The 27512-nt window shown below is 39.5% G+C and overlaps 2 protein-coding genes and 1 pseudogene across 2 annotated transcripts; 1 reads left to right on the top strand and 2 right to left on the bottom strand.

The window, feature by feature from the left end:
* Positions 1 to 2318: 2318 nt before the first annotated feature.
* On the bottom strand, positions 2319 to 4547 carry LOC137734932 (receptor-like serine/threonine-protein kinase At4g25390). The gene has a single exon (XM_068474261.1). It carries the CDS (start codon positions 4418 to 4420, stop codon positions 2495 to 2497), a length of 1926 nt encoding a protein of 641 aa, XP_068330362.1. The 5' UTR covers positions 4421 to 4547; the 3' UTR covers positions 2319 to 2494.
* Positions 4548 to 13531: 8984 nt separating this feature from the next.
* LOC137734514 (disease resistance protein RPV1-like) lies at positions 13532 to 17904 on the top strand (annotated as a pseudogene).
* Positions 17905 to 18774: 870 nt separating this feature from the next.
* On the bottom strand, positions 18775 to 27433 carry LOC137733827 (disease resistance protein RPV1-like). The gene is made up of 6 exons (XM_068473022.1): positions 26835 to 27433; positions 25291 to 26401; positions 24717 to 25025; positions 21089 to 22121; positions 20916 to 20994; positions 18775 to 20099 (listed from the first exon to the last, which is right to left on the bottom strand). The coding sequence occupies exons 1-4, from the start codon at positions 27314 to 27316 to the stop codon at positions 21219 to 21221; spliced, it is 2805 nt and encodes a 934-aa protein (XP_068329123.1). The 5' UTR covers positions 27317 to 27433; the 3' UTR covers positions 18775 to 20099; positions 20916 to 20994; positions 21089 to 21218.
* Positions 27434 to 27512: the final 79 nt, after the last annotated feature.

The following is a 27512-nucleotide window of genomic DNA, read 5'->3' as shown; positions in this document are numbered from 1 at the left end:
CTTATCCCAATCTCAATTACCGTGCCATTAGGTGAAATCACAACTGGATAAAATGGCATATGCCATCTTTTATCTCATATTTTCCACGTGCATGGGTTCATAAAATAAACACCACCTTTATTGGCTAATTATCCAAGCAAGTTACCCCGTGCTGGATGAGTAACCCAATCTCCTCCACCTTGTTGACCAACCAACGACGGTCATCAGATCATCTTTATCTAAGCCAGCTAACTTTGATCAAATTCCAATGACAATACGATCCCATCTTTATCTCCATTGTATTTGTATAAATGCATGGAAGATAGTCTGCCATACTTTAACTCCATTCATGATAGTCATGCTATCTATCCACGAGATTGTAGCAGTATTAATTCACACAGCATTGTATCAAATCATCACGACTTTATCACCCAGTTGTACTCTAGATAATTCAATATATTATCAAGAGATAATTATTATGATAAAAATCACAATATTATTCCTTAATAGCCTCGATCATTCGGGCCGATTGTGTAATTTTGGGTCCAAACAGACACAAACTAATCTGCATATAAAATAGAGATGAAACGCGAGAACAATCCCTTATCGAGCAACACGAAATTAAGTTAATTAACGGTCTCCTAAAAATGTTAGCATCAATGTTTCTTCCAAGGCTGTAGCATGTGAAATGTTAGGCCATCTCCAACCGAAAGGACTAGATATAGCCCTGTGCAGAATTATAGCCTTGTAAAAAATTATTTTTAAATAAACAATGTTAGACCATACTCATATACCATTTCTAACCGAAGAGGGCTAAACATATCTCACTCAATAAGTTATTAGTTTTAAGTTTATCCTTATTTATTGGTTAATTTAATTAAACTACCTTTGGATGTTTTCAAATATAGCCATTAAATTTGAATCAATTATTGTAACTGATGAGCTGACCAACTAATAAAAGCTAAGAGGAGGGCTACATTTAGCTAGCCTGACGCTCTTTTGACAAATAATGGTCCGCAAGGAGTTTGTCCGCAACTGCAAGTATCATGTGCGCATGGGTGACAAAGCCGGTAACATGTACAAGAGAACATAAAAAATACCAGCATGGCACAAGCGAGTCACAAGCTATAATAATCTCTTCTCTTGTAACAAAACTCAACCTGGAATAAATTGGTTGTAGACGACGGAATTTCACCGAAAAATCTTTACACATTAAAATATCACATTCGAGGTTTTAACCCGTACAGTCGAGCTAAAGGAATATCATCGACAAGAACACATTGGTACCGGAAGAAATTAAATGGAAGGAACATGGTCTCGAAACACAGAGACAGCAAACTCCAGATTTATGGTTTAAGTTAGAAATCTTTATCCAGTTTCTCAATAATAAACATGCCATATCCCTGAACTACAGCATGCCTCAGAATTATGCGCTTATCTGCACAACTGATGGAGCTGCGCGGAAAAATACCTATTTACGGAACCATCTTAGGAACAGAGCAAAACTACATTATGGCATCATCATGGGACAATTTCTATGCATGCGCCCGTGTTCAAATTTCTATCGCCCTTCTTCCAATACCCTGGTTTATCCAAAAATTTTCCCTCCCTATCATTACCAAGTATGAAGGTGAAAAATGGAATGTATGTAAAAGGCATAGTCAACCTACAGAAAGCTGGAGCCAGGAATCACAACTACCCTGGCCATAATTTCAAATGATGATAAAAAGTAAGTTGCTTTCTTGTTTTGCCTTTCCTTTTCTTTAATGGGGGAGGGGTCAACTAAAGAAATTTCATTACGCAAGTAATAGTTTTCTAAGAAACTGATTCAAATGAGTAGGGCTGGCCTCATTGCTAAAAGCATGGCCGCCTTCGAAAAAGTAGACTCGGAATTCCTAAGTCAGTGCAAGAGGAATGTGACAGAGCGACAGTGTTTCCATCCTCTGAAAATATAGACTTCTAGTAGTTCAATTTTGAGGAAACTGATTCAAATGAGTAGGGCTGGCCTCATTGCTAAAAGCAAGGGCTGCCTCCGAAAAGATAAATTTGGAATTCCTAAGTCAGTGCAAGAGGAATGTGACAAAGTGAGTGTTTCCATCCTCCGAAAAAGTAAACTCGTAGTAGTTCAATTTCGAGGAAACTGATTCAAATGAGTAGGGCTGGCCTCATTGCTAAAAGCACGGGCCGGAAAAAGTAAACTCAGAATTGCTAAGTCAGTGCAGGAGGAATGTGACAAAGTGACGATGTTTCTATCTTTACACCAAATTATGATTACATATGAAATAAAAAACATTTTGATTTGTAGGCCATAGCAGTAAAAGACGAGCAAATGAAATAAATTCCAATAATTCAAATTCATTGATAAAATCCTAAGTTAATACAAGTAAAAACTGTTCCTTTTCCTTTCTTTCAGTACATAAATCATCCACAAAAAATGATGAAGCAATGATCTATAGACTATAGCAGTATACCAGCTTATGTTAATGACAGAAACACAAAATCATACATTAGAAACTCACCGAACATTTGTATGAGACTTAAATGGGTAGCGTGACTTAGCCGAAATTGATAATTCACGCGGTAATTTGGGTGGTTCCAACTCACCGGTCAGCATCCCCACAACCTCCTTCATTGAAGGGCGGCGAGAAGGCACTTTCTGCAAGCAAACCAATGCCACGGTAATGCAAAGAATCGCTTGTTCTTGATCCAAGAACTGAATGGACTTATCAACAAGGTCAACAAGCTTCCCCGCACGGGCAAGATGGCGCGCCCACGATAACAAATTCGCCCTTTGGAACTCGGATAGAGGCGAATTTGTGACCTCAAGTGGGCGCCTTCCGGCGATAAGAACTAATAAAAAAATTCCAAAACTATAAACATCCCACGTCTCAGACGGATCACCACCGTCACCATATTCAGGGGCAACATAACAAACTGTGCCTCTCATGCTCGGAGTACTACTCATGGCGCCACTCATTGGAATTTCCCCGGAATCATGGCTAGCATTATGCCGCATTCCGTCCAACCACCAATCAATACTACTCACACTCCCCCAACTCTTGGTCCTACTCCTCTTCTTGATCTTCTTCTTACTCTCCGCATACAATTCCTCATCGTGTGCCCACCGATTGTCATCATTCTCATCAAAGCTCATTCCTTTTGATTGCTTCTTATCCTTCTTTTTCTTCTTCTTGGCAAGCTCATCGCAGTACTCTTCCTTCCACCATTCCCTGGCAGGCCTTTTCCTCTCCTTGTTAGAATTCTTCGCATTCTTTTCCTCGTCCATTGACACCCACCATTCCAACTTCTTCTTCGTATTCTTCTTCTTCTTCTTCTTCTTCTCAAATTTCCCAACCATTTCGCTACTTGAACCGGAAGCAGTAGTTCCAACCGGCTTATCAGCCCCAATCTCATTCCCAATCCACTCCATCACATAGTCCTTCACCCCACTGTCCTGCCTCCACCACCAATCCCTATTCACCCTCTGCTTCCCACCCTCCTCCAAATTCCCCTCTGGAGACACGGGAGATGGCGGTGTCACCGAAGTCTCCGGCGAAACCGAAACAGGACCCTTCGCTAAATCCTCCGGTGATTGATCAACACCCACGTTCAACTCATCAAACCCAGCTGTCATCACACTCTCAGTTTCCTCCACCACCGACCCATAGTCGCACCCGCCATTGCTCTCCAGTTCCTCCTTCTTCGGCGCGTCATCAATCTCAATCACTACCTGATTCTCTGATTTCAGCCTCGCCAGCCCGAAATCGGCGACCTTGGCAGCGAAGCCGCCGTCCAGCAGCACATTACTCGGCTTCACATCACCGTGGATTAGCGGCGGGTCCAACCCATGAAGATATCTCAGCCCCTTCGCTACGTCAACGGCAATTGAGAATCTTTTCCTCCACTCCATCAATTCGGGGCACTTCCTCTTCAGCAGTGCGTCCTGCAAATTCCCGTTCCTCATAAACTCGTAAACCAGCACCATACGCCGCCGTTTGGGGTCGGAGGAGAATCCGAGCACCGAGACAACGAGCGGTGAATCGAGCTTGGAAGCTAAAAGGAGCTCGTTCTGGAACTCGCGCTCGCTCTGGAGCGACCCGGAGTCCATGAGCTTGACGGCGACGTCTTGGTGGGTGTGTGGGATTGTGCCGAAGAACACGGACCCGGAGCCGCCTTGGCCGAGTCGGCGCGTCGAAGAGAACGAGTCGGTCGCTCGGCGGAGGACGGAGTAGGAGTACCGGTGGGGGGGCTTGGAGTCAGATTCCGGGGCAGTCCGCTTCCGGGTGCTTTTTCGGAAGCAGACTAGGAGGAAGAGGAGGAGAGAGAAGGCGGTGGTGGCGGAGGCGGCGGCGAGAGGGTGGGGGAAGCGGCTGCTGACGTGGGGTTGAGGCTGAGGACTAGCTGCCGGCGATGGCGATGGGGAGTGAAGGAATTGGCGCATCGTGGGGACCAAAACGACATAAAGATTGAGACTTTGGAGTTCGTTTAAGAGTGAATCTCTGCGAACTGCGACAGTCAGAGGAGCTGAAGGAAGAAGAAGAAAGTGTTTCGAGTTGTCGAGCTGTTCGTTTCTGTATTCCCTTATGGTTCGGTTCGGGATGATTTATTTATTTATTTATTATTTTTATGAAAAAGTATAATTTATTTATTTTAATAGACTTTTCCTTCTTCCTCATCATTGGTCATTTTTACGCACATTTAGCGCTTATTTTACTTTATAAGGAGTTTTAACGAAAAATTTGCGGTACTGTTCATTTTAATAAAAAAAACCACATATTTACGCTAAAAAGTCAAACATTGTACTATTTACTTTACCCTTTATTTTGTCCTTATCATTAAAATTCAAAGTTTTCAAGTTTTTTCATTAGTTTTCCTTACTTTGTATTATTAATTGTACCATCTTTGTAATAAAAATAAAATCTGTTAATATATGTACGTTTTATCTCTAGATAATAAGAATAGCGTTTCTGGAGTTATATGACCTTCCATTTTGTATCGGTTTTAAACTTTTTTACACATGGGAAAAAACATTATAGTAAATATAATGTTACATAAATGTTAAAAGAAAATGCATAATTTACTTAAAAAATACCGACCTAATTAGTTGATGTGGTTGATATGATAAATAAATATAATATAATAGTTGTAATGACTCTAGCTAATTGCATATTTTATGATGATCGGACGAACTATGAATTTACATATATATATATATATATATATTTCCACGGGTGGGTTTGTGTGCTCTTTGTTTATTATTAACAAAGATTTTATATTTAAACAGACAGGTTATGAATTTGAATATTATTATGAAGTTGACTGAAAAATTATGATATTTAATTAAGCTGGAGACTCGACCAAATGATCATATATTAGTCCATGTATTAGGGGCTATTTGTAAACTAAATCAGCTGTATCGAATTTTGTAAAGCAACTCTACCAGACACATCATGAATCATTGGCAAACAAACGATAATGCAGAATAAGAGTGTATCGGCTGCTACTGCGTGGGAAAACAAAAGAGGTTCAAAGATTTCCAATCAACAAAATTATGAATGAATTTATAGATACTTTATTAGTTTAAAACACATAGTGATAAAAACAAAAACAGTGCATATTGTTTTTCAAAGATCAAAAAATGTGAGTGTGATACCAATGTATTAGATTCATATAGCAATCACACTTTTACAATGATGAAGATCTTGAATGCAGCACTCGTATGTGGTGGGCCATGGAGGTGGTGTGAGGGGGTGGGGTCATTACATGAGATATTGGTGGGCTATTTGGGAGTTGTGTCTAGGGTATGCATGGACACATGGTTATGGTCACATCCCAAAATTTCTTCTAATAATAAGTCGAAAAATTTAAGTGTGATACCAATATATTTAAATGAGTGTAATATTGATAAACTAGTAAGTTCTAAACTATGACTCTCACGGTTATTAAATTCACACCAATGTAGAAGTATGTTCTAAGTATTAGATTTAAACTACCGAATTCTTATATATATATATATAGGTATCAGTATCACATTTACTCAAATTACGGTAGAAGACCTAACTAATTAGCCACATCTAAATCTAGTTGCGAACCGTCCTTTAAGATTCAATTAATAATGGTTAGTCGTCGAAATTATCCTAATGGACGCGAAACGTACCATTTTGTCAAAAATTCAAACCCGCACAAAATGTGGGAGCGTACCAAACAATGGACCTATTCCATCTTCCAAGTCTTTGATTCCTTTGGCTAGGTTTGACAATTCTTATTTGAAATATTTTCTTTAAACTCAATTGTTATATCTTTCCAACTTTAATTTTTCCTGAATGAAAATTCTAACTTAAAACTTTCCTCCTTCCACTTCCAAATGTCAAACTTTATGTGTTGATCCAATAAAAAAATAAAAAAAAATTATGTTGCAGTATAAATTTAGAGAATGGAGAGAGAGAGAAAAAGAAAAAAAAGTTTTAAGAATTTTATGTTAATATTTCTCACACATTGTTATGTCTTTACACAATTACGTTTCTAATCAAATAAAAACTGCAACACGTTGAGAGTTATTGACGTACTTATCAGATTCCACGTGTGGCTGGATAGAGTTTCCACTTTCTATCATTTGGTCATATACAGTGTCGTGGAAGGGCAGAGGAAATTCGTTTCAGAAAATACAAACAAAGCCGGTAAGCATAAATTCAAATAAAACGAATTATAATATAAAGAACTACAACGTGGTGATCGACAACAACTGATCTGTCACTTGCCTGCAGAAAACAAAAAGTTCACATGAAACCCAAGAAAAACATGTACCGTCAACTTTCTACGTGGCAACCTAGCTGGGCATATTCCCCTTTCCCATAAACATGAAATGGAATGATACATTACATATTATTATACAAAAAATGATCCACTAATAGGAACCGTTGAATGTTGATCAAACTGCTACAATTATTATAGCTTTTAAAAGAATTCATATTTATAGCAGTTCAATCAAAATTTAAAAGCACATGTTAGTTGTGAACACGAAAGTTTCCTTGAAACAAGAAACAAGAATAACGTGTACAAAATAATATTTTTGTGTTTATGATTTTTGGGGTTACGATCTCTCTTAAATTTGGTCCTTTGATTCTATCTCCGTAAGATCTAGATTTGTTGATCCAAGGGCCGTCGAGGCTTGATCTTGGATAAACAGTTGTAAGTTTCTTCAAGGGCCTTCGGGGCTTGATCTTGAATGTTGATGAATGAGCGGATATTCAAGGGCTTTTGGGCTTGATCTTGAAGAACGGTTGGTTTTCTTCAAGGGCCGTCGAGGCTTGATCTTGAATGAACAGTTGGTTTTCTTCAAGGGCTTTTGGGCTTGATCTTGAAGAATAGATGTGTGGATTTGTTTGTTGATCCAAGGACCGTCGGGGCTTGATCTTGGATGAACAGTTGTTGAACGGATCTTCAAGGGGCGTTGGGCTTGATCTTGAAGAATGGGTGTATGGGTTTGTTGAGGTTGTTGATCCAAAGGGCCGTTGGGGCTTGATCTTAGGATGAACAGTTGATGAACGATGAACACTTTCTTCAAGGGGCCGTCAGGGCTTGATCTTGAGTTGGTGGGAGTTCTTCAAGGGCCGTTGGGGCTTGATCTTGAAGGAGGATTTGACGAAGAACGAAGAGTGCTTTCTTGATCCTTCGGAATTCTTGGGAATTTGGATGCTTGAGAGCTTTGGAGTTTCAAAGCTTCAAGGATTTGGGGAATTCTCTTCCAATTTGGGAGTAGAGAAATGTACTTGTGAATTCCTTGATGCTTGATACCTTGATGGAGAAGCCTATTTATAGGCTTTGAGAATGAATCACCACCACAAAATATTTTTTTCCTTTCCAAGCACCATTGCCTAATTTTCCCACTTAATGCAATATTGAAATTGAAGTGGTGTAACTTATGGCCTAATTTCCCACTTAATACCATTTTAAACTTGAAGTGGTCTAACTTATGGCCTAATTTCCCACTTAACACCATTTTAAACTTGAAATGTGTATGCTTTGTCATTGCCCAAATGAGAAAAACTTGCTTTGATCCGTAATGGATTGAAGTGTGCTTACCTTGTCATTGCCCAAATTGAGAAGAAAAACCTTGTTTAATCATCCAAGGGTATTTCTTCCTATTTTGTTGAGTCACATGCCATGTGTACAATTTGTACGACACGTGGCGTATGCCATGTATGCCTTGACAAGTCAAAACTTTAATGCGTTGGGTGAACATTTGTTTTACTGAAATTTCGATGTCTACAAATGCCCCCACTTCAAGGCGCGTCGTAGACATGTGCTTGTCACGTGTAGAAGATGCGTTTTGAAGTCCCTTAATGTAGATGTCAACCCAAGGGCCGTCGAGGCTTGATCTTGAATTGGGCTGGAAATTTCTTCAAGGGCCATTGAGGCTTGATCTTGAGTTTGACTGGAAGATTTTTTGGTTTCCTCCAATCGTTGATTTTCCACAGGCTTAGTCTTGAACTGGGCTGGAAATTTCTTCAAGGGCCATTGAGGCTTGATCTTGAGTTCGACTGGAAGATTTTCTGGTTTCCTCCAATCGTTGATTTTCCTTTGTGCTACTCTTGAACTGGGCAGCAGGAAATTTCTTCAAGGGCCATCGAGGCTTGATCTTGAGTTCGACTGAAAGATTTTCTGGTTTCCTCCAATCGTTGATTTTCCTTTGTGCTACTCTTGAACTGGGCAGCAGGAAATTTCTTCAAGGGCCATCGAGGCTTGATCTTGAGTTCGACTGGAAGATTTTCTGGTTTCCTCCAATCGTTGATTTTCCTTTGTGCTACTCTTGAACTGGGCAGCAGGAAATTTTGGTCTCCCCCGAAGGTCTGAGCTTTACTCTTTTTTTCTGTTTCTTTGTTCAATCTCTCCAATTCGTATTGAAGAGGGTTAGAGGATAGCTCAGCATATGCAGTTGTTGCTTGTCTCCACATGCTTTAATGTATCATTTTCACTTGCCTCACTTGCTCCCCTTTGCAGAAGTGGTCCCTTCTCTGGAAGTGTATCAACCGTTGAAGATGACTACTCGAGAGCAACGCTAGGTAAGCAACCAGGGAATAGATTCCAGGCAGTCGGTTCCAGATCGGAAGACTGACTCTAAGTGCCGGCTGATTGCTTCTTTCACTTTGCCATGCGAGTAAGAACAAGGACAAAGGAAAAGACAAGGAAAAAGCATGATATGAGATACCTTTGCTTTCGACCTTGATGATATGAGATACCTTTGCTTTTGAAGAAGCGGCGAATGGATCAGTACATGTATTTGTTGTGCTTGTCTCCACATACTTCAATCTACCGTTTCCTCCTGGGTCATCTGTACTCCAGGCATCTGGTATCTTCTTTGGGGAAGAAGAAAAAATTGAGTATTTCGAAAGGCTTTGCTGGGAGTGCGCCCTCAGAGGTGAGGAAGAGTTGGGCATTTTTTTTTTCAGGTCTGCCTTGTCATAAAAGATGAAGGTCAACATATATAGGGATTTCCCAATAGCAAGTGGTGGTTATGTTCTTTTACCCTTGTCGACAAACGTCTCTTCGATTTTTTAACAAGCGTCTCTTCGATTTCTGAGCGAGCGCCTCTTCGAAAAAGTAGTCACGGGTGCGGCTCTGTCACCACACTTGTTGGCAAAGGCGCGTAGTTGGGATGATAACCTTCACGTGTTTTCAACTTTGTCAGAGATCTTTTGACAAAGTTGAACGCGTTATCTGAAAAGCCGCGAAAGCGTCGCCGAACTTCACGCAGGAAAATCCGATTTTTTGAATCGATGGTCGTGTCGCCTTGGCTTTTTATAGAGGTATCGATTACCTCCAACATGCACACTTTGAAGATCGCCCGTTTGTGAAAATCGTCTTCGGCCCTTTCTGATTTTACTCCATCCACCTTTCTCTTTTAACCTTTTGACAATGGCTAACTCGTCTAACATTTGCTTAGATTTGAGTCTCAGCAGTGATCCGAGTGCGCCGCGTCAGGTAAATGTATGGTGCTCTTCTTTCTTATCTTCTAATGGCCCTTTGACAGGTGAAGATTCTGTGATGAAGGACGCAACAACAGCTACGATAGTAGCTAGGAACTTCCTCTCCAAAAGATAGTAGGCTGCTTTCAGAACGGTCCGATGAGTTGGCCGTTCAAGAGTCCCTAACTCTCAGTGTTCAGTGCGCAGGCTCTGTGTCCAACATGGGCCAACGCCTACTTGCTCGATCCCGCCAAGTGGAATCATTGATGGCGGAGGTGGAAACTCTTAAGCAAGAGATCAAACAGCTTAAGCACGAGAATAGAAGTTTGCATGTGCTTGCAAATAACTATTCGACGGGCATGAAGAGGAAGCTTGATGAGCTGCAAGAATCCAGTGGTCGAATTCAAAGTGACCGTCAAAGTGACCGTCAAAGTGACCGTCAAAGGCTTGCTGCTTTCTTCCAGAGGCACCTTTTTCCTGGCTCATCTAGCGTTCCACCAAGTATTGAGGCCTCTTCTTTGATGCCTCCCGCTTCTGTAGTTTTCCCAAGTAGTGGGGCTTCACGTGAACAACCTTTATGAAAGCTCCATCTCTTTTTTTTTTTTTTTTTTTTTTTGTACGCACTTGTAATTTCTCGGAGATCAATGAACATGCTTTACTTATTTAGTGTATTGTGCTAAATACAGATAAAACATATACATCACCAAGATGTGTTATTTCCTTTTTTTTTTTTTTTTTTTTTTTTTTTTTTTTTTTTTTTTTTTTGATGATGATGTGACTGTACTTGAAGTTTTGAAGTTTCAAGTTGCCTACGTACCCTTGGTTGAGGAGGGATCAAGTCATGACGTAGTTCAAATGAGTGATGATTTTTTTTTTTTTTTTTTTTTTTTGATGATTTTGCCGTACACAGTTTATGCTCTTGCGGGCCAGGAGCGTTTGGTGCCGTTTGCAGTTTCAGCTCGTGCAGGCAATGAGCGTTTTGGTGCCGTTTGCAGTTTCAGCTCGTGCAGGCAATGAGCGTTTTGGTGCCGTTTGCAGTTTCAGCTCGTGTGCAGTTTCAGCTCGTGCAGGCAAGGAGCGTTTTGGTGCCGTTTGCAGTTTCAGCTCGTGCAGGCAAGGAGCGTTTGGTGTCACCTTTTAGGCTCGTGCGAACGAGGAGCTTGTGGTGTCGTTTGCAGTTTCAACTCGTGCAGACAAGGAGCTTTTGGTTGTCGCCTTTTAGGCTCGTGCGAACGAGGAGCTTTGGTTGTTGCCTTTTATGCTCATGCGGACCAGGAGCGTTGGTTGTACCATCACTTTCGAAGAAAACTATGTACCATCACTTTCCACGTGGCAACCTAGCTGGGTATATTCCCCTCTCCCACGAAAGATTTCACTGTATAGCTGAAAGATGAACTGATATATCATGTATTATTATATAAAAAATGAAATACTTGTATTAATTAATAACTTTTTTTTTTGATCAAACAATAAATTTTGATAAATTATATATTAGATTAGCTATCGAAAAAGTTAGAATCCACGTCGATATGTAATAACTCAACATTTTTCTACCATTATGATAAATGATCAATTACATATTAATTAGTAATTTACATAAATAAAACTTCTCGCTATTCATATAATAATACTACAACTTGTATTTGAGCATACTAAAAAATTACTTCCTCCAAACCACCTAGCGTACAACGTTAACTGTTTATGAGATGATCACACGTGAAAAGAATCAATATCATGTTAAAGAGTTTTTGCTCGAAAATTTTATGATACTTTGAGTATGTTTCTAATCGTTAACTTTTTAATTTTTTTTTTTAATTTTTAATTTTAATTTTGACAAAAAAATCTAATGATTGTTAATTTTGAAGTATAGAATATTTTCGACTATACTAAATAATTCCTTCATTGCTAGCCTAAATTTGATCTTCTCATCTGCCATCAAAAAAATTAATTTAATATATAATTATCTAACAGCTAAAAATCTCGATATAAACTATACTCCAATTTACACTAAAAAAAATCAACTCTACGATAATCCTTGCGACGAATTAATACACTGGCGTATCTCGTTTTAAGTTTATTAATATCACATCAGCTTTGCTTGTATAATTGACTTACGTAAGTTGAGGAGATTACAATTGCATTAATATATATTGCCCAAAGTCTCACCCCACCCCAAAAGTAAACGAGTTTTACATAAAGGAAAGGTCCTCCAAGTTTCCAACCACTCCACGGTCCACCCCATTCATTTACACTAATAATCGTTTCTCAATCGATTCTTACATAATTCTGACGTGCGTCGCAATGTTTATTAGGTTACCCAGAATATTAGAAATCCATTTAAATTTAGGGTTACAAGTTTGGAAACCTTTTGGCTATGCTGGTTTCTCTTGTGCATTTGTTTTCATCAAATGCTGATAAACGGCGCCGACTGCCTAATGCTCATGGGTCCTTCTCGGACTCGGACTCAGACTCGAACTCGTCATCACGGAGACTGTATACATCCAAACAAGTGAATTGGCGCGCTTTAGCTGGGTCCCCATTGCAAACTACCAAATTATTTCACTCTTATGAGTGTTTTATTTACACCCAAAAAGGATCTTTAGAAACCTAATTTTTTTAAGCCGCCATCTTTGAATTTTAAGTTCCTTTGGGCACCCCACTACTATTGCCCTCGTCTGTTTATAATCTTACGGGGCTTGTTCCTTTGACAATATGGTTTTGCACGCAATTGGAAGCCTTACTAGCAGCATTTGTCAACTCAAGTCCCTTAGAGTTATTACACTTTCTGGTAGTAAAAAGCTAATGGTGTTTCCAAACATTGTGGAAAATATGGAAGGATTGAGAGGGGTTTATTTGGATAGAACATCTACCGGAGAGCTTCCGGCGTCAACTGAACGGCTCGGTTTAGATTTCAACAACTGCAAAAGACTTGTCTATCTTCCAGACACTACCATCAATTTGGCAACCCTTCAGTGGCCCACTCTCTGCGGGTGCTCAAAACTTTCTACGTTGCCAGAGGACTTGTGGTATTTGAGACACTTTGACGTAGATAGAACTGGCATACATCGAGACAACAATCAAGGACCAACGGTTCCCCCCAAAAACAGCGATGTTGCAGAACTTTGGGCGATATGGCCGAGTTCCGGAGCAGTGCATGAGTATCCGGGGCTAACCTATTAGAATCAGTATCAACGGTGTACAAAGAGGAAACATGCAAAGAGCACAAATCACAACAAAACATGTAAGTAATTTGTCCCAAAAAATGTCTCCAAATTTTGAAGTTTACTTAGTATTTGGATATTGTAGGCATTTCATCTTAGATTCTGTACTTTATATATGTGCGTGTGCGTGTGCGTTTAGTGTAGTTCATAAATCCCAAAGCAAAGGGGAAAAAAATAGAGAAAGAGCCGAAAACAGACGGACACGATGTTTCCAAGGATGAAACATGAATCAATTCCTAGTTAGAATTGATGATTCCAAGGATGAAACATGAAACATGAATCAAACTTGTGCTTTGCATTGCAAGTTTGCAACTAGAAGGCTAGCCGATCATCTTTCTCCAGCTGCAATAAATCTTGAGCTTGCTAATGACTTATCCTTCTTCTTCTTCATCTGGCCCTGCCCGCCGTTGGATATATGATGTCTTCCTTAATTTTAGAGGCGAGGACACTCGCAAGATATTTGTCAGCCATCTATACAAAGCTCTGGTTCAGAACTCAATCAACACCTTCATCGACGCCGAAAAGCTTAGAAAAGGCAACGACCTTTCACAGCTACTGTCAGCTATTAATGGCTCAAGGCTTTCGATTGTGGTTTTTTTCTCAAAACTACGCTTCTTCCACATGGTGCATGAAAGAACTTGTCCAAATCCTGGAATGCATGGATACACAGGAACAGATTGTGGTGCCCATTTTTTACCAAGTTAGTCCAACTCATGTTCGTAAACTCCAGGAAAGTTTTGCAGAAAGTTTTTCTAAACATGAACAGGATTCTAACACCCGCATGGAAGAGCTATGGAGCTGGAGGTCCGCTCTAACTAGAGCAGCCAATTTATCTGGCTGGGACTCACGAGATTACAAGTAACTAGTTTTAGTACTCTCACTTCTTTATAATCTAATTAATTAGTTTTAGGCTTTTAGTTTAGTGAAAAATAATTGTTGATACATATCTATGATGCTAGTACAACATGTAACCCGCCTAGATCTTTGTCATCTATCAAAAGTTAAGTGCAAATTGATTAACACAATAGTCACAAACATAAAAATTGACAAAAATGCAGAAAATGGAGCCTTTATATGCAGGTTAAGGTAAATTCTAGCTTGACTTGAAGAACTAAATTAAGTTTTAGTTCAGTGTGTCAAACTGTCAATACATATCTTACTAGCAATAGTACGAAATTATGGCTTACTCTAACTCCTTTTTTATACTCCTTTTAAAATTTCATAGGGATGATGCCAAGCTTATTGAGGACATTGTACAAGATATATTCAAGAAATTGATCAACATACCATCAAGTGAAAACAATGGCTTGGTTGGAATGGATCCCCACTTACAGAAAATGGATTTACTGTTATGTCCTCGGGTGGACGATGTTCGCCTTGTCGGAATATGGGGTATGGGTGGTATAGGCAAAACCACCATTGCTAGAGCTGTTTATGACAAAATCAAACATCAATTCGATGCTAGTTGCTTTCTTGAAAATGTCAAGGGACGTTTTCCAGCGGTTGATGCAGGTGAAGCACCAGTAAATATGCAGGCAGAACTTCTATCTAGTATCACAAACAACAAGGTTGGGAGTTCGGACATTTTGAGTTATGGTTTCCAGGTGATGTTGGAAAGGTTAGGTAAGAAAAAACTTTTACTTGTTCTTGATAATGTCGACAATTCAGCCCAAATTGAAGCCTAAATTGGAAAGCAACCGTCATTTGGTGGCAAAAGTCGAATCATTATTACAACCAGAGATAAACAATCACTAAGTAGAGTTGGTGAGATCTATGAGCCCGAGTTGTTAAAAGATGATGAGGCTCTTGAACTCTTTAAGCAGTATGCTTTCAGTACAAAACAACCCATGGGAGAATACAATGATCTGTCAAGCCATTTCATAAAGTATGCTCAAGGTCTGCCTTTAGCACTAAAAGTCTTGGGAGCTTTTCTCGATAACAAAAGCGTACTTGTGTGGAAAGATGAGTTAAAGAAAATCAAGAGAAACCCGCATGAGGGAATTCAGAAAGTTCTTAGAACAAGCTTTGATGGGCTAGATAGTTTGCAGAAGGAAATATTTCTAGATATCGCTTGTTTCTTTAAACAAATGAAAAAAGACTACGCAACAAGGATTATGGAGGGTTGTGGCTTCCATCCCCATACTGGATTAGACGTGCTAGTTGGTAGAGCTCTTGTAGCTATCTCATCTGATGGTATACTCGAGATGCATGATTTACTAGAGGAAATGGGTTGTGAAATAGTCCGTCAAGAATCTATCAAAGAGCCTGGGAGGCGCAGTAGGTTGTGGAACAATGAAGATGTTCGTCATGTGTTAACTCATAATACAGTGAGACATATATTCATGACCTCTCTTTTTCTTTTGTAGTACTCACTAGTAGAAAGGCTAAACATTGATCAAAATCCAATTCATGAAAACATGCATTAGCTTTATAATTTTCAAAAAGTTTATGTATATTTGTACTACCTTAATTTTCAATCTTTGGTTATTCAGGCTACTGAAGCAAATGAAAGCATAGTTGTGGGTTGGCCAGACTCAGACAATGTGGTACAGCTAGATACAACTATTTCTAAAATGACTGAACTAAGACTACTTAGAGTTCACTCATACTATGATCAACGGGAGTGTAAGGACTTAAAGTTTCTCTCTGAAAAGTTAAGTTGTCTCTTCTGGCACAAATGTCCCCTAAATTCTTTATCGTCCAATTTTAACCCGGAGAATCTTGTTGATCTTGACATGCAATATAGTCGGGTTGAACACCTTTGGAAAGGAACTAAGGTACAATCATCATCTGCTTATTTATTTATTTTTTTCAAATGGTTTAGTTCTTAGATGCCTTGTTATGTAATGCATGTTTATCTGGATGTGTTTTGACAGTCTCTAGAAAAGTTGAAAGTTATCAATTTAAGAGGCTCTCATCGTCTTATGGAAACACCCGACTTCACCAAGGCGAAAAATCTTGAGAAACTTATTCTTGAGGGTTGTACAAGTTTACATGAGGTTCACCCATCCATTTCAGCCCTTGAAAAACTTGTCCTCTTGGATCTAAGTTGGTGCAACAACCTCTATACTTTTGCAAGCAGCATTTGTATGAAATCTCTTGAAACCTTGAATCTTTCTTTTTGCTCAAACATTGAGAAGTTTCCAGATATTCCAGAAGTTATGGAGAACCTTTCGGAGCTTTATTTGCAAGGTACTGCAATAAGGAAACTGCCCAGTTCAATTAACAATCTTACAGGTCTTGTTGCTTTGAACCTTGAATATTGCAGAGATCTTGAGATTCTTCCAAGAAGCATTGTTCGACTCAAGTCCATTAAATTTCTTAATCTTTCTGGTTGTTCAAAGCTTGAGGTGTTTCCAAAAGATGTAGGGAATATGGAAGGATTAAGGGAGCTTCGTTTGGATAAAACGTCTATTAGAGAGCTTTGTCCATCAATTTCATCTCTTAAAAACCTTGAGAGTTTGAGTCTGGAACAGTGCAAAGAACTTCGTAGTCTTCCAAGCATCATTCATATGAGATCTCTTCGAACCTTGAATCTTTCTGGCTGCTCAAATCTGTATCAGTTTCCAGAAATTCTTGAAGTTATGGAGAACCTATTGGAGCTTAACTTAGATGACACTGCAATTTCAGAACTGCCCTCGTCCATTCAGAATTTGACAGGACTTGTTACTTTGAACCTGAAGGGTTGCAGAAGATTAAAGATTCTTCCAAGCAGCATTCATAGGAGATCTCTCCAAACCCTTAATCTTTCTGGCTGCTCAAATCTGAAGAAGCTTCCAGAGTTTCTAAAAGTTATGAAGAACCTATCAGAGCTTCATTTAGATTGGACTACAATTGAAGACTCACCAATTGACGATCATATGAGATCTCTTCGAACCTTTGGCACCCAAGATCTTGAGAACTTTCATGAGTTTTCAGGAGATATGAAAGATCCATCATGGCTCGGTTTAAATGGGATTGCAATTGTAGAGTTGCCCTCGTTAATTTATAAACTTACGGGTCTAGTTACTTTGACGCTACGGTATTGCAAATACTTCAAGGGTCTTTCAAGCAGAATTTGTCAGCTCAAGTCCCTTGGTTATCTCTCTCTCTCTGGTTGTACAGAGTTTTCGGTGTTTCCAGACATTGTAGAAAATATGGAACAATTAACCGGTCTTGATTTGGACAGGACATCTATCAGAGAGCTTCACCCATCAATAGAACGCCTTCGGGGGCTTGTGTCATTAAATTTGAGAAACTGCAAAAGCTTCGTCTATCTTCCTGACAGTACCTGTAATCTATTAAATCTTGAATGGCTCACTCTCAATGGGTGCTCAAAACTTTCTAGATTGCCTGAGGACTTGTGGTACTTGAAGCGTCTTGACGTGATGGGAACTGGCATACATAAAGACAACAATCATGGACCAACCGGCTCCCACCCAAAATTGCAATTTTTCAGCACTTTGGGGGAATTGGCTCAGTTTCGGGGCACTGCACCTTTGAGTAATGTGGTGGACTTAAGCTGTGAGGAAAAGGAGGCAGTGGGTGTTGGGGCAAGTTTGAATGATCCTGAGGAGTCAAGCTATGTGGAAGGGAAGGAGGAGGAGGCGGTCGCTGTTGGGGCAGTTTTGAGTGACCTTGAGGACTCGAGCCATAAGGAAGAGAAGGAGGAAGAGGAGAAGAAGGTGGTGGCACCCTCCAGGAGAGGTGGGAGGATATGGTGTTGCATCTGTGGGGAACTTGGCACCAAAACTACGTGAAGATTGAGTTGAGTGAAAATAGTAGGGAATTGGGAGGAGGAAAGAATGAGGATTTGGCGGAATGGAGTTTGCGACTCTGTCGAGTTTTGAGTTGGTGGTTATTTTCTGTAATTTGTGCCGCTGTGAGTCACTGATATTTGGTGTGTTTCGTTTTGATTGCTCTTGTATTTAGCTTTTCATTGCGAAGTTGGCTCCTGTTTGTCAGCCCATAATTCTGTTAATTTGTGTCTGTTAACTTTATGTTTTATGTTCGGACCTATTTTGCAGAAATAAGTCGATAATGTCGGTACTCACTGCTGAAATGTGCAAATTATCAATATCCCCACTGTAAATGGTGATTTCAATATAAGCTACACTGGGTCAAATTCTTTCTTCTTTTCCTTGATTCCTTCTCCTCGCTAAACCATGAACTCTTTCGGGCTACCTAATTACTTGAAAACCAGACTCGTTAGACCAACTCCAACGGAGGATCAAATCCCAAATGATAGTTGTAACAAAGTGCTCATAAGAATGCCGAAAAGAATTTAACAATATTAAGATCTTATCTTCATTCTTTTATTTTCATCTAATTCATCGAATCAACAATCAACTTATTAAAAGTATAAAGAAGTCTAATCATCTTTGTACCTTCTTTATATTGGAAGCAGTACAACTTTTTCTTCAAGTGTAGTCTGTTATCCACACTCTTCGTGTGTATTTGTCTTCTAATTTTTGTCACGTACTTGTCTTCTAATTTTTGTGACAACAACTTTGCCATTGACTCCTACATCACAAAATACTTCTGAGGTTTTGCAAGTGACAACTGAATTGTAGAGCAAGCTCACAAATCTAATTTTTCTCATTTTGACTTCGAGTCATAACTTCTAACTTATCTCTCAAAGCCACAAGTAGATCTTGTTGAGCCAACACATCCTTAACCTCACATTGCCACATCCCAAAGTTGCTTGTGCCATCAAAATTTTCCACTTCAAACTTTTCATTTTGCACAGTAGTTCTTGCAAACTCTGAGTTGCTTCCAAAATGGTCTTATTTTGTCTGCCATCTTTAACAACTAGACGGTTCCCAAGAGCTACCAGTGTTCTGATACTAATTGTTATGCAAGAATAGCATCAACCCATTTGGAAACCAACTCATGATAACCCACAACAATTATACCAAATAAAATGCAAGAATAAAATAGAAAAGACACCAAGATTTAACGAGGTTCCTCAACAGACAGTGTAACTAGATTATGTCCTCGGAGCAGTAGGAGCTCACCAATAGTCCGCTATCAACCAAATGGGAGTATTAATTTACAAAGTGTTTGGCAACCTCACAATTCAAAACCCCAGATACACCCAATAGCTCTCACAGACTAAATAAACAAATAGAGAAGGAAATATAATGATTAATTTCCTCTCCATACAAAGCTCAAAGCTAATAAAACAACTACGACTTTGATGGACTGATTGCTAACAAAGAGGGGCAGCAGCTCTTCTTCTTCTCTTGGGGGCTGTCGGCTGCTGCTTTCTTTTCGCACAATCTGCTCTAAACAAAGGGGCAGCAGCTGGTGCCAAATAACCCTAATCACGTACCCCAGTTGTGGGCTTTCACAATGAAATGCTCATGTACTGCAAGGACTGAAATGCTCAGATGGAATAAAAAGCATTAACACACACACTGAAAGTAAATCATGCCAAAAGGAAAAGAAAAAAAAACCTCCAGTGCATGAATCACAGTGGAGGTAGCCAAACTACAACAATAGGGCTTCTCACCCTGTGCACTCCATCCTTCCACACCAACCCTCTGCATTCCAGAACTGCCAGCCGATATTTCGTAGTGAAGGTGATCTTATAAGTTAGCTTTTGATTTTCTCTGGTGAAGTCATACGTCAAAACTTTCACATAAGCACCTTTGAACTGCGAAACTATGGCGTGGTAATTCGCAGGGCCAACATTAGTGACAGTTGTATGAAGTGTCAAAACAGAAACATTGGTCTCTGTTTGCAGCTGTGTTTACCAAAATCATACCAATGGCTCCTGCATCTTTCACCACCTGTCCCTCCAGCACTCTGGGCCTAATACCACTGTCACAGATCACAATCTTCCCGGCAACAACGCTGCAATCCAAAGTTCCTTCCAAACACAAGGAGCTGGGATCAGGGTCAGTTGAATTGTTTCCCACGTACACCATCAACCTCCTCTCTTCATTCAATTCTGAACAATAATATTAATAGATAAAAGAACAACTCCAAATAAGTGAACTGCACTTCAATTCGAAATACGTTTAAGTGAAACTATGGAGTTGATGATGAGGGTGGGTTTGGAGTGTGCTTGCAGCGGATTGAGTCATGGCAACTTATTCATTCGGTAGAATTGTGAGCGACTGTGAGAAACAAACATTGGTTGCTGAGGGGACTTTGAGTATTTGGGGAGGAGTTGGGGAGAGTCAGACAAGCTTTGTTAACATATGTCCTCTACAAATAACTGGAGAAATTGGCTTGACAGATGTGTGAGTGTGACATATGAAATCTAGTCTGACTAACTGGTTGAGAAATCCAAACAGACAGTCAATAAAGTCAGTTTTATGTGAGCATACAACTAAACCTGGCATCACCATCAATGGTGCACAAAGATTGGTGGGGAAAAAAAACGTAATGGGAAGTAATCACAACACAACGTGTACCAAGTAATCTGTCCACAGAGGGGATATTTTGAACAGTTTGAGTTATTAACTTTCGGTTGTATTTTTTAAAGCAAGGCGGACGTCAACTATGCAATGCTCTGTAAAACTTAAAAGGGTTCATTTTTCTTTGATTTCTTTCAAAGGAAAATTTTATAACTACCTAATCTACAGATGTATGCAGAATGTGTTGATGATGCATACGAGAAGCAATTGAAAATACCGTCATTATACCCCAGTTACGCCAAAAAAGAAATCTAGACTAATATAGTCATTTACACAATCCAGAGGGCTCATCCACTGTTATTTGCAGATATAGAAGTACTAAGATTAAAGGAAATGCAAAGTACCTTTCACCCAAATTGGAGGAGCACCGGTGGCATGAACAAGTTAGCAACAACCTATGACATTGCAATATCTTCACAGTTTCTGCACGAGCACAAATCAAAAGTATAAGAAATAAAAGCAGCACATAAGCAATTGAACCCGCCAAACCCATACGAAAAGATAGGCAACAATGTACCTCTCCCTGGCGACATAATCACATAAGCAATTGAAAGCCGCCCCGCGTGGCATGGAGACCGATTGATTGCTTCAAAACAGAGCTTCGTATCCCACAATCAGCATAGTGACCGATTGGATGCCGATGATGTTTAGGAGTATAGTACACATGTCAAAATGTCGGTATCCCAATTATCAATTTCTACTGCACTATCCCACAAGCGTACTAAATCTTCAAAGGTGACAGGTGATTCAGAAAGATTTGTGCACCCACCGGGATGCACAAGGATTCTGCAGTCACTCAGATGTAATACCTCAAGCCCCTGAAGCCGTTTAATCGAGGGGGAAAGCTCTTCGATAGATGTTCCATCCAAAGGAAGCTCAACTTTTGTACAACCAGAAAGATTAACATTTCTAAGGGATTCAAGTTGACAAATGCTGCTTGGAAGGCTCTTAAGTTCCTTACCTTCTAGGTCCAAACGATGCAATCCCGTGAGATTAATAATTGACGAGGGCAATTCTTTAATTTTTGACCTGGATAAATTAAGCTCTAATAGTTCCATCATAAGTGAAATGTCTAAAAACATCTCAAGACTCGAGCAGCCAGAAAGATCAAGAGTTTTGAAAGATTTCAAACGAATGGAGCGAGGAAGACTCTTAAGTTCCTTGCAGTCTTTCAGGTTCAAATAACGCAACCCCGTGAGATTATTAATGGACGAGGGTAACTCTTTAATTTTTGACCCGGACAAAAGAAGTTCGAATAGTTTGTCTATAACTTCTGAAATCTCTGGAAAGATCTCAAGACTCCGGCAGTCAAAAACACCAAGGGTTTTAAGAGATTTCATACAAATGTTGCTGGCTATAATCTTAAGTTTCTCGCACCCATCCAGATCCAATAAAACAAGGTTTGTAAGAGTCGAAATAGATGGGTGAACCTCAACTAAACTTCTACAACTTCGAAGAATTAGCTTCTCAAGATTTGGGACCTTTTTGAAGTCAAGGGTTTCTTTAAGGTATAGACAATAACTTAAATCGATGAATTTCAACTTTTCCAACTGTTGGATAGTGGCCAAATTAGGCTAGGAAACAAAACAAAATTGATGAGGGAACATCATGATGAGGATTATGTTTCCTTGTTTTGTGGCTTGTTTTGTGGCTTAATTTGCTCCTTGTTTTGTGGCTTGTTTTGTGGCTTATTTTGTGGCTTAATTTGCTCCATGTTTTGTGGCTTTTTCAAAGCCATGTTTTGTGGTTTTTTCAAAGCCATGTTTTGTGGCTTTTTCAAAGCCATAATTATTTGGCTAGGATGAAGAAAAGCATAAAAAGAGATGGTGAGAGCATTTGGAAAAACAAGATGGGCAAGGGTGAGAGAAATCAAGAGAGCTAGAGTGAAAGATCTCTTGTGAAAGAACTCTTGGGGTAGAGTGAGGTTCTTGGGAAAATTCTGTGAGTGGGTGTACAAGGGATATGGGATTGGGTTATGTCGATTTAACTCATGTGTAACTTGTACTGTTTTTTTTTTTTTCATAGTGAAGAGCAATATCTCTCCGAGGACGTAGGCAGGTTTTTGCCGAACCTCGTAAATTTCTCGGTGTCTTTATTTCTTGTATTTTAAACTATTCAACTGTGGGTTTGTATGTTGGTGAAGATAATAAGCCAAGGCACAACAATTGGTATCAGAGCTTTGTTGGAAGCTTTGGTTCATTGAAGGTTCAGATTTATTATTCACCATGATGACTACAAACATGTCGTTTTCAGTTGAGAAGTTTAATGGGAAGGGCAGTTTTACTCTCTGGCAGATGAGAGTAAAGGATGTCTTGACTCAACAAGGCTTGGTTAGAGCTTTGAAGGGAAAAGATGGGAAGCCTAAAGAAATGACTGATGACCAGTGGGAGGAGTTGGAGTCGCGTTGTGTTAGCACGATTCGACACTGCATAGCTGATAACATTATCAACAATGTTATGGATGAAGATTCTGCGCCTGCACTATGGGAGAAGTTGGAAAAACTCTATATTGCTAATAGTTTGACCAACAAGTTACATCTGAAGAGGAAGCTGTACAAGCTGAAGATGGATGAAGGCGGGAATCTCATGGACCACATGAATGTGTTCAATGGATACTTGGATCAATTGAGGAAAGTTGATGTTAAGGTTGAGGAAGAAGATAAAGCCCTCTTACTTCTTACCTCACTTCCAGATTCATATGAGAATCTTGTGACAACCTTATTGCATGGAAAAGATACAGTAAGTTTGGAGCAGGTGCAGGCTTCTTTGGTGTCTTATGATACACAAAAGAGGAAGACCATTGTTGATGGTGGGCACGAGACTGCTTTAGCTGTTCAAGGTTGGAATCATGGAAGAAAATTGGGAGGAGGATTTGAGAGAGACAGCAGGTTCAAATCAAGCTCCAAAGGCAAGGGACCACAATGCTATGACTGCAAAGAATTCGGGCATAAAAAGATAAATTGTCCTTTGAGAAAAAGAAAGGATGATCTTGGTCCAGGTAGCAGCAATTTTGTGGCGGAAGACTTCGAGTATGCCCTCTAGGTACTCGAAGCAACACATCTCCTGGTGATGTATAGTCTCAAGTGTTGCAGGGGTTTTGCAGCAAGTGGAGCTATGGGATTCACAGGTGATGAGATAGTCCTGAAGAATGAGAAGTGTGAGGAATGTTTGTCTGGCTCGACGGGTGTTGCTGGAAATGGGTGCACTGACAAGTTTCCAAGTTTCAGACAATGAAGAGGAGGAAAACCTGCTGGAGGAGACGAGGATGTGTCGAGATCCTGTTTGAAGCTAAATGTTTTTTTTGCGTGCAGCAGCTGCACATGCATTGGCAGTGACTGAATCGGAACAGGACCAACGAGGTTGATTCAGAGTGTGCATGCTGGTACGTAAGGTCAATGGACTTTGGTACAATTTGGCCAAGGTGGAGATTGTTGGATAGTGGCCAAATTAGGCTAGGAAACAAAACAAAATTGATGAGGGAACATCATGATAAGGATTATGTTTCCTTGTTTTGTGGCTTGTTTTGTGGCTTAATTTGCTCCTTGTTTTGTGGCTTGTTTTGTGGCTTATTTTGTGGCTTAATTTGCTCCATGTTTTGTGGCTTTTTCAAAGCCATGTTTTGTGGTTTTTTCAAAGCCACGTTTTGTGGCTTTTTCAAAGCCATAATTATTTGGCTAGGATGAAGAAAAGCATAAAAAGAGATGGTGAGAGCATTTGGAAAAACAAGATGGGCAAGGGTGAGAGAAATCAAGAGAGCTAGAGTGAAAGATCTCTTGTGAAAGAACTCTTGGGGTAGAGTGAGGTTCTTGGGAAAATTCTGTGAGTGGGTGTACAAGGGATATGGGATTGGGTTATGTCGATTTAACTCATGTGTAACTTGTACTGTTTTTTTTTCTCATAGTGAAGAGCAATATCTCTCCGAGGACGTAGGCAGGTTTTTGCCGAACCTCGTAAATTTCTCGGTGTCTTTATTTCTTATATTTTAAACTATTCAACTGTGGGTTTGTATGTTGGTGAAGATAATAAGCCAAGGCACAACACCAACATCTGTTAGAACATTTAGAAAAACATGCATTACTTAATAAGACATCTCAGAACCCAGACATTTAAAAGAAACATATACATTTAAATGATGATTGTACGTACCTGGGTTCCATTCCAAAGTCGGTCAATGAGACTATATCGCATGTCAAGGCCAACAAGATTTTTTAATTGAAAGTTGGATGACAAAGACTTAAGGGGGAGTCCAAACCAGGTGAGACACCTCAACTCATGAGAAAAAAACCTCAAGTGCCCAATCAGGTGTTGTTTGCAGTAATCATCATTTGAGTAGGGGAACTCATAACTGATCTTGAGAAGTCTTAGTTGAGTCATATTAGCAAAAGCTCGAGCATTTAAGCACACCCAATCTGAGCACGACAAATCCAGGATTATGCTTTTAATTGCTTTTGTAGCCTGTGCAAATCAAAGTAAAGGAAAAAACAGAGAACGTTAGCTTACATTAAGAAATTAATGCTTGTTTCTTAAGGAGCAGTTTGATAATCATTTCGTTTTTAGTTTTCAACTTTGGTAATTGTTTTCAATTTTCAATTATTAAAAATTGAAAACTAAAAATTGAAAATTGAAAACAAAAATGGTTATTAAAGTGGGCCTAAGAAATATATTTTGATCAAAAGTTGAAGCTTTCTACCAACAATTGCATAAGAAAAATATTTCTCACCGTATTTTGAGTTAGCACATGATGAACATCTTCATAGCTCCACAATCTACTTCGTCTCGCAGGCTCTTTGATAGATTCTTGGCGGACGATTTCCCAGCCCATTTCCTCTAGTGAATCATGCATCTCCAGTTCCCCCTCCCCTGAGACAGTTATGAGCGCCCGATCGATTAGAACTCCTATTCCTGTATGAGGATAGAAACCACAACTGTCCATAATTTCGGTTGCATAGTCTTTCTTCATCCCTTTAAAGAAACATGCAATATCTAAAAAGATGTCATTCTCTCTGTCATCTAGTCCATCGAAACTTGTTTTAAGCACATCATAAATTCCCCTATGCGGGATTTTCCTTATTTTTTCTAACACGTCTTCCCACTCGCGTACAGTTTTGTCATCAAGAAAAGCTCCCAAGACTTTGAGTACTAAAGGCAGACCTTGAGCATATTGTGTGACACGCCTCGAAAGATCATCATAATCTCTGGTGGGTTGGTTTGTTCTAAAGGCGTACTGCCTAAAAAGTTCCAGAGCTCCACAATCATTGACATTCTTGGGCCTATATATCGCATCAGCTCCGCTTAGTAATTGCGCATTCCTTCTTGTTATAATGATTCTACTTCCATCGCCAAAAGAATGCTGCTTTCCGATTAAGGCTTCAATTTGTTCTAATGTGTCTACATCGTCAACAACAAGAAGAACTTTTCTGTGACCAAAGCTTTTTAACATCACCAGGAAACCTTTATTCGATATGTCGGAACTCCCCACCTTGTTGCCCGAGATACTTGATAGAAGTTGTGTCTGCATATGAAGTTCACCATGCTTCATAAAACCCTCCTTGACATTTTCAAGAAAGCAACAAGCTTCAAATTGACAAGCAATTTCATCATAAACAGCTCTAGCAATGGTTGTTTTGCCTAAACCACCCATACCCCATATTCCAACAACGCAAACATCACCCAATTCCACGCCAGGAGGATCAAGATGTAATCGTAAATGCATTTCATGCATATGAGAATCCATTTCAACCAATTCATTATCTTTGCTTGAAGTTGATGAGATGTGGATCAATTTCCTATAAACATCTTCTACAATTTCCTCAATAAGCTTTGCATCATCCCTGTCAAATTTTAAGAATATTATAATAGCACCACCAAATAATAATTCATGGGTCATTTTGATAGTTATTTTGTTTTCATTTTTAAAATAAAATAAAAAAATATAACTTTTGAATTTTAAAATTTTGGCCATAAAATTTTAGTTTCATTAAAAGTAGTTATCAAATGAGCTTTTCAATTTTTCTTTCATGTTATATAATAGTCTCAAAAATTACGAATTAGATCTTGCATATAGAGATCTAATGGGTCTATACAATTGTTTTGCATAAAACTTGTATTGAATATTTCAAACCATTGTAGCCCCATCACAAGTTTTCATCTATTAATTTTAAACAACTAAAAAGTTAAAAATTAAAAACTTGAAACAAAATATTTATCAAATGACGCCAACACGTTACAAAAATTAATAGGAAAGTAAAGCAAATTAGAAATTACTCATAGTTTCGCGAATCCCAGCCGGATAAATTGGTGGCTCGAGTAAGGGCGGACCTCCAGCTCCGCACCTCCTCCATGTTGGCGTTAGAATGGCCTTCATGCTGATCAAAAGCTTCGGCGAAACTTCCTTTGTGTTTACGAATATCGGATGGATCGACTTCGTAGAAAATTGGGACCACAATTTGGTTCTTGTTACCGTTGCATTCCAGGATTTCGACGAGTTCTTTCAAGCACCAAGTGGAAGAAGCATAATTTTGAGAGAAAACTACAATCGAAAGCCTTGACTCTCGAATCGCTGTCAGGAGCTCGGAAAGGCGGTCGCCTTTTCTGAGCTCTTTGGAATCAATGAAGGTGTTGATTGGTTTCTGACGCAGAGCTCTGTAGAGATGGCCGATGAAGATCTTGCGAGTGTCTTCCCCTCTGAAGTTGATGAACACATCGTATTTCCAAGGAAGGCCAGAAGAAGAAGAAGAAGCAGCCATTAATCGATCGCAGGTGGTCAGCGATGATTGAGCCGCGAAGACAAAGAGGAATGTAAGACAAGAAATACTGAATCATGCTTGGTATCACCGACAATAGTCTGGTAGATTTGAAGTCAATCGTTTTTAAATTTGTCATTACGCTTTATGAGTTTTCACATCTTATTACAGGAAATTTCAGTGTGAAGGGAAATTTGAC

The sequence above is a fragment of the Pyrus communis genome, chromosome 5 (genome assembly GCF_963583255.1).
Source record: "Pyrus communis chromosome 5, drPyrComm1.1, whole genome shotgun sequence".
NCBI lineage: Eukaryota > Viridiplantae > Streptophyta > Magnoliopsida > Rosales > Rosaceae > Pyrus > Pyrus communis.
The sequence above is the reverse complement of the archived record's forward strand: the minus strand, read 5'-3'. Positions and strand labels throughout refer to the sequence as shown.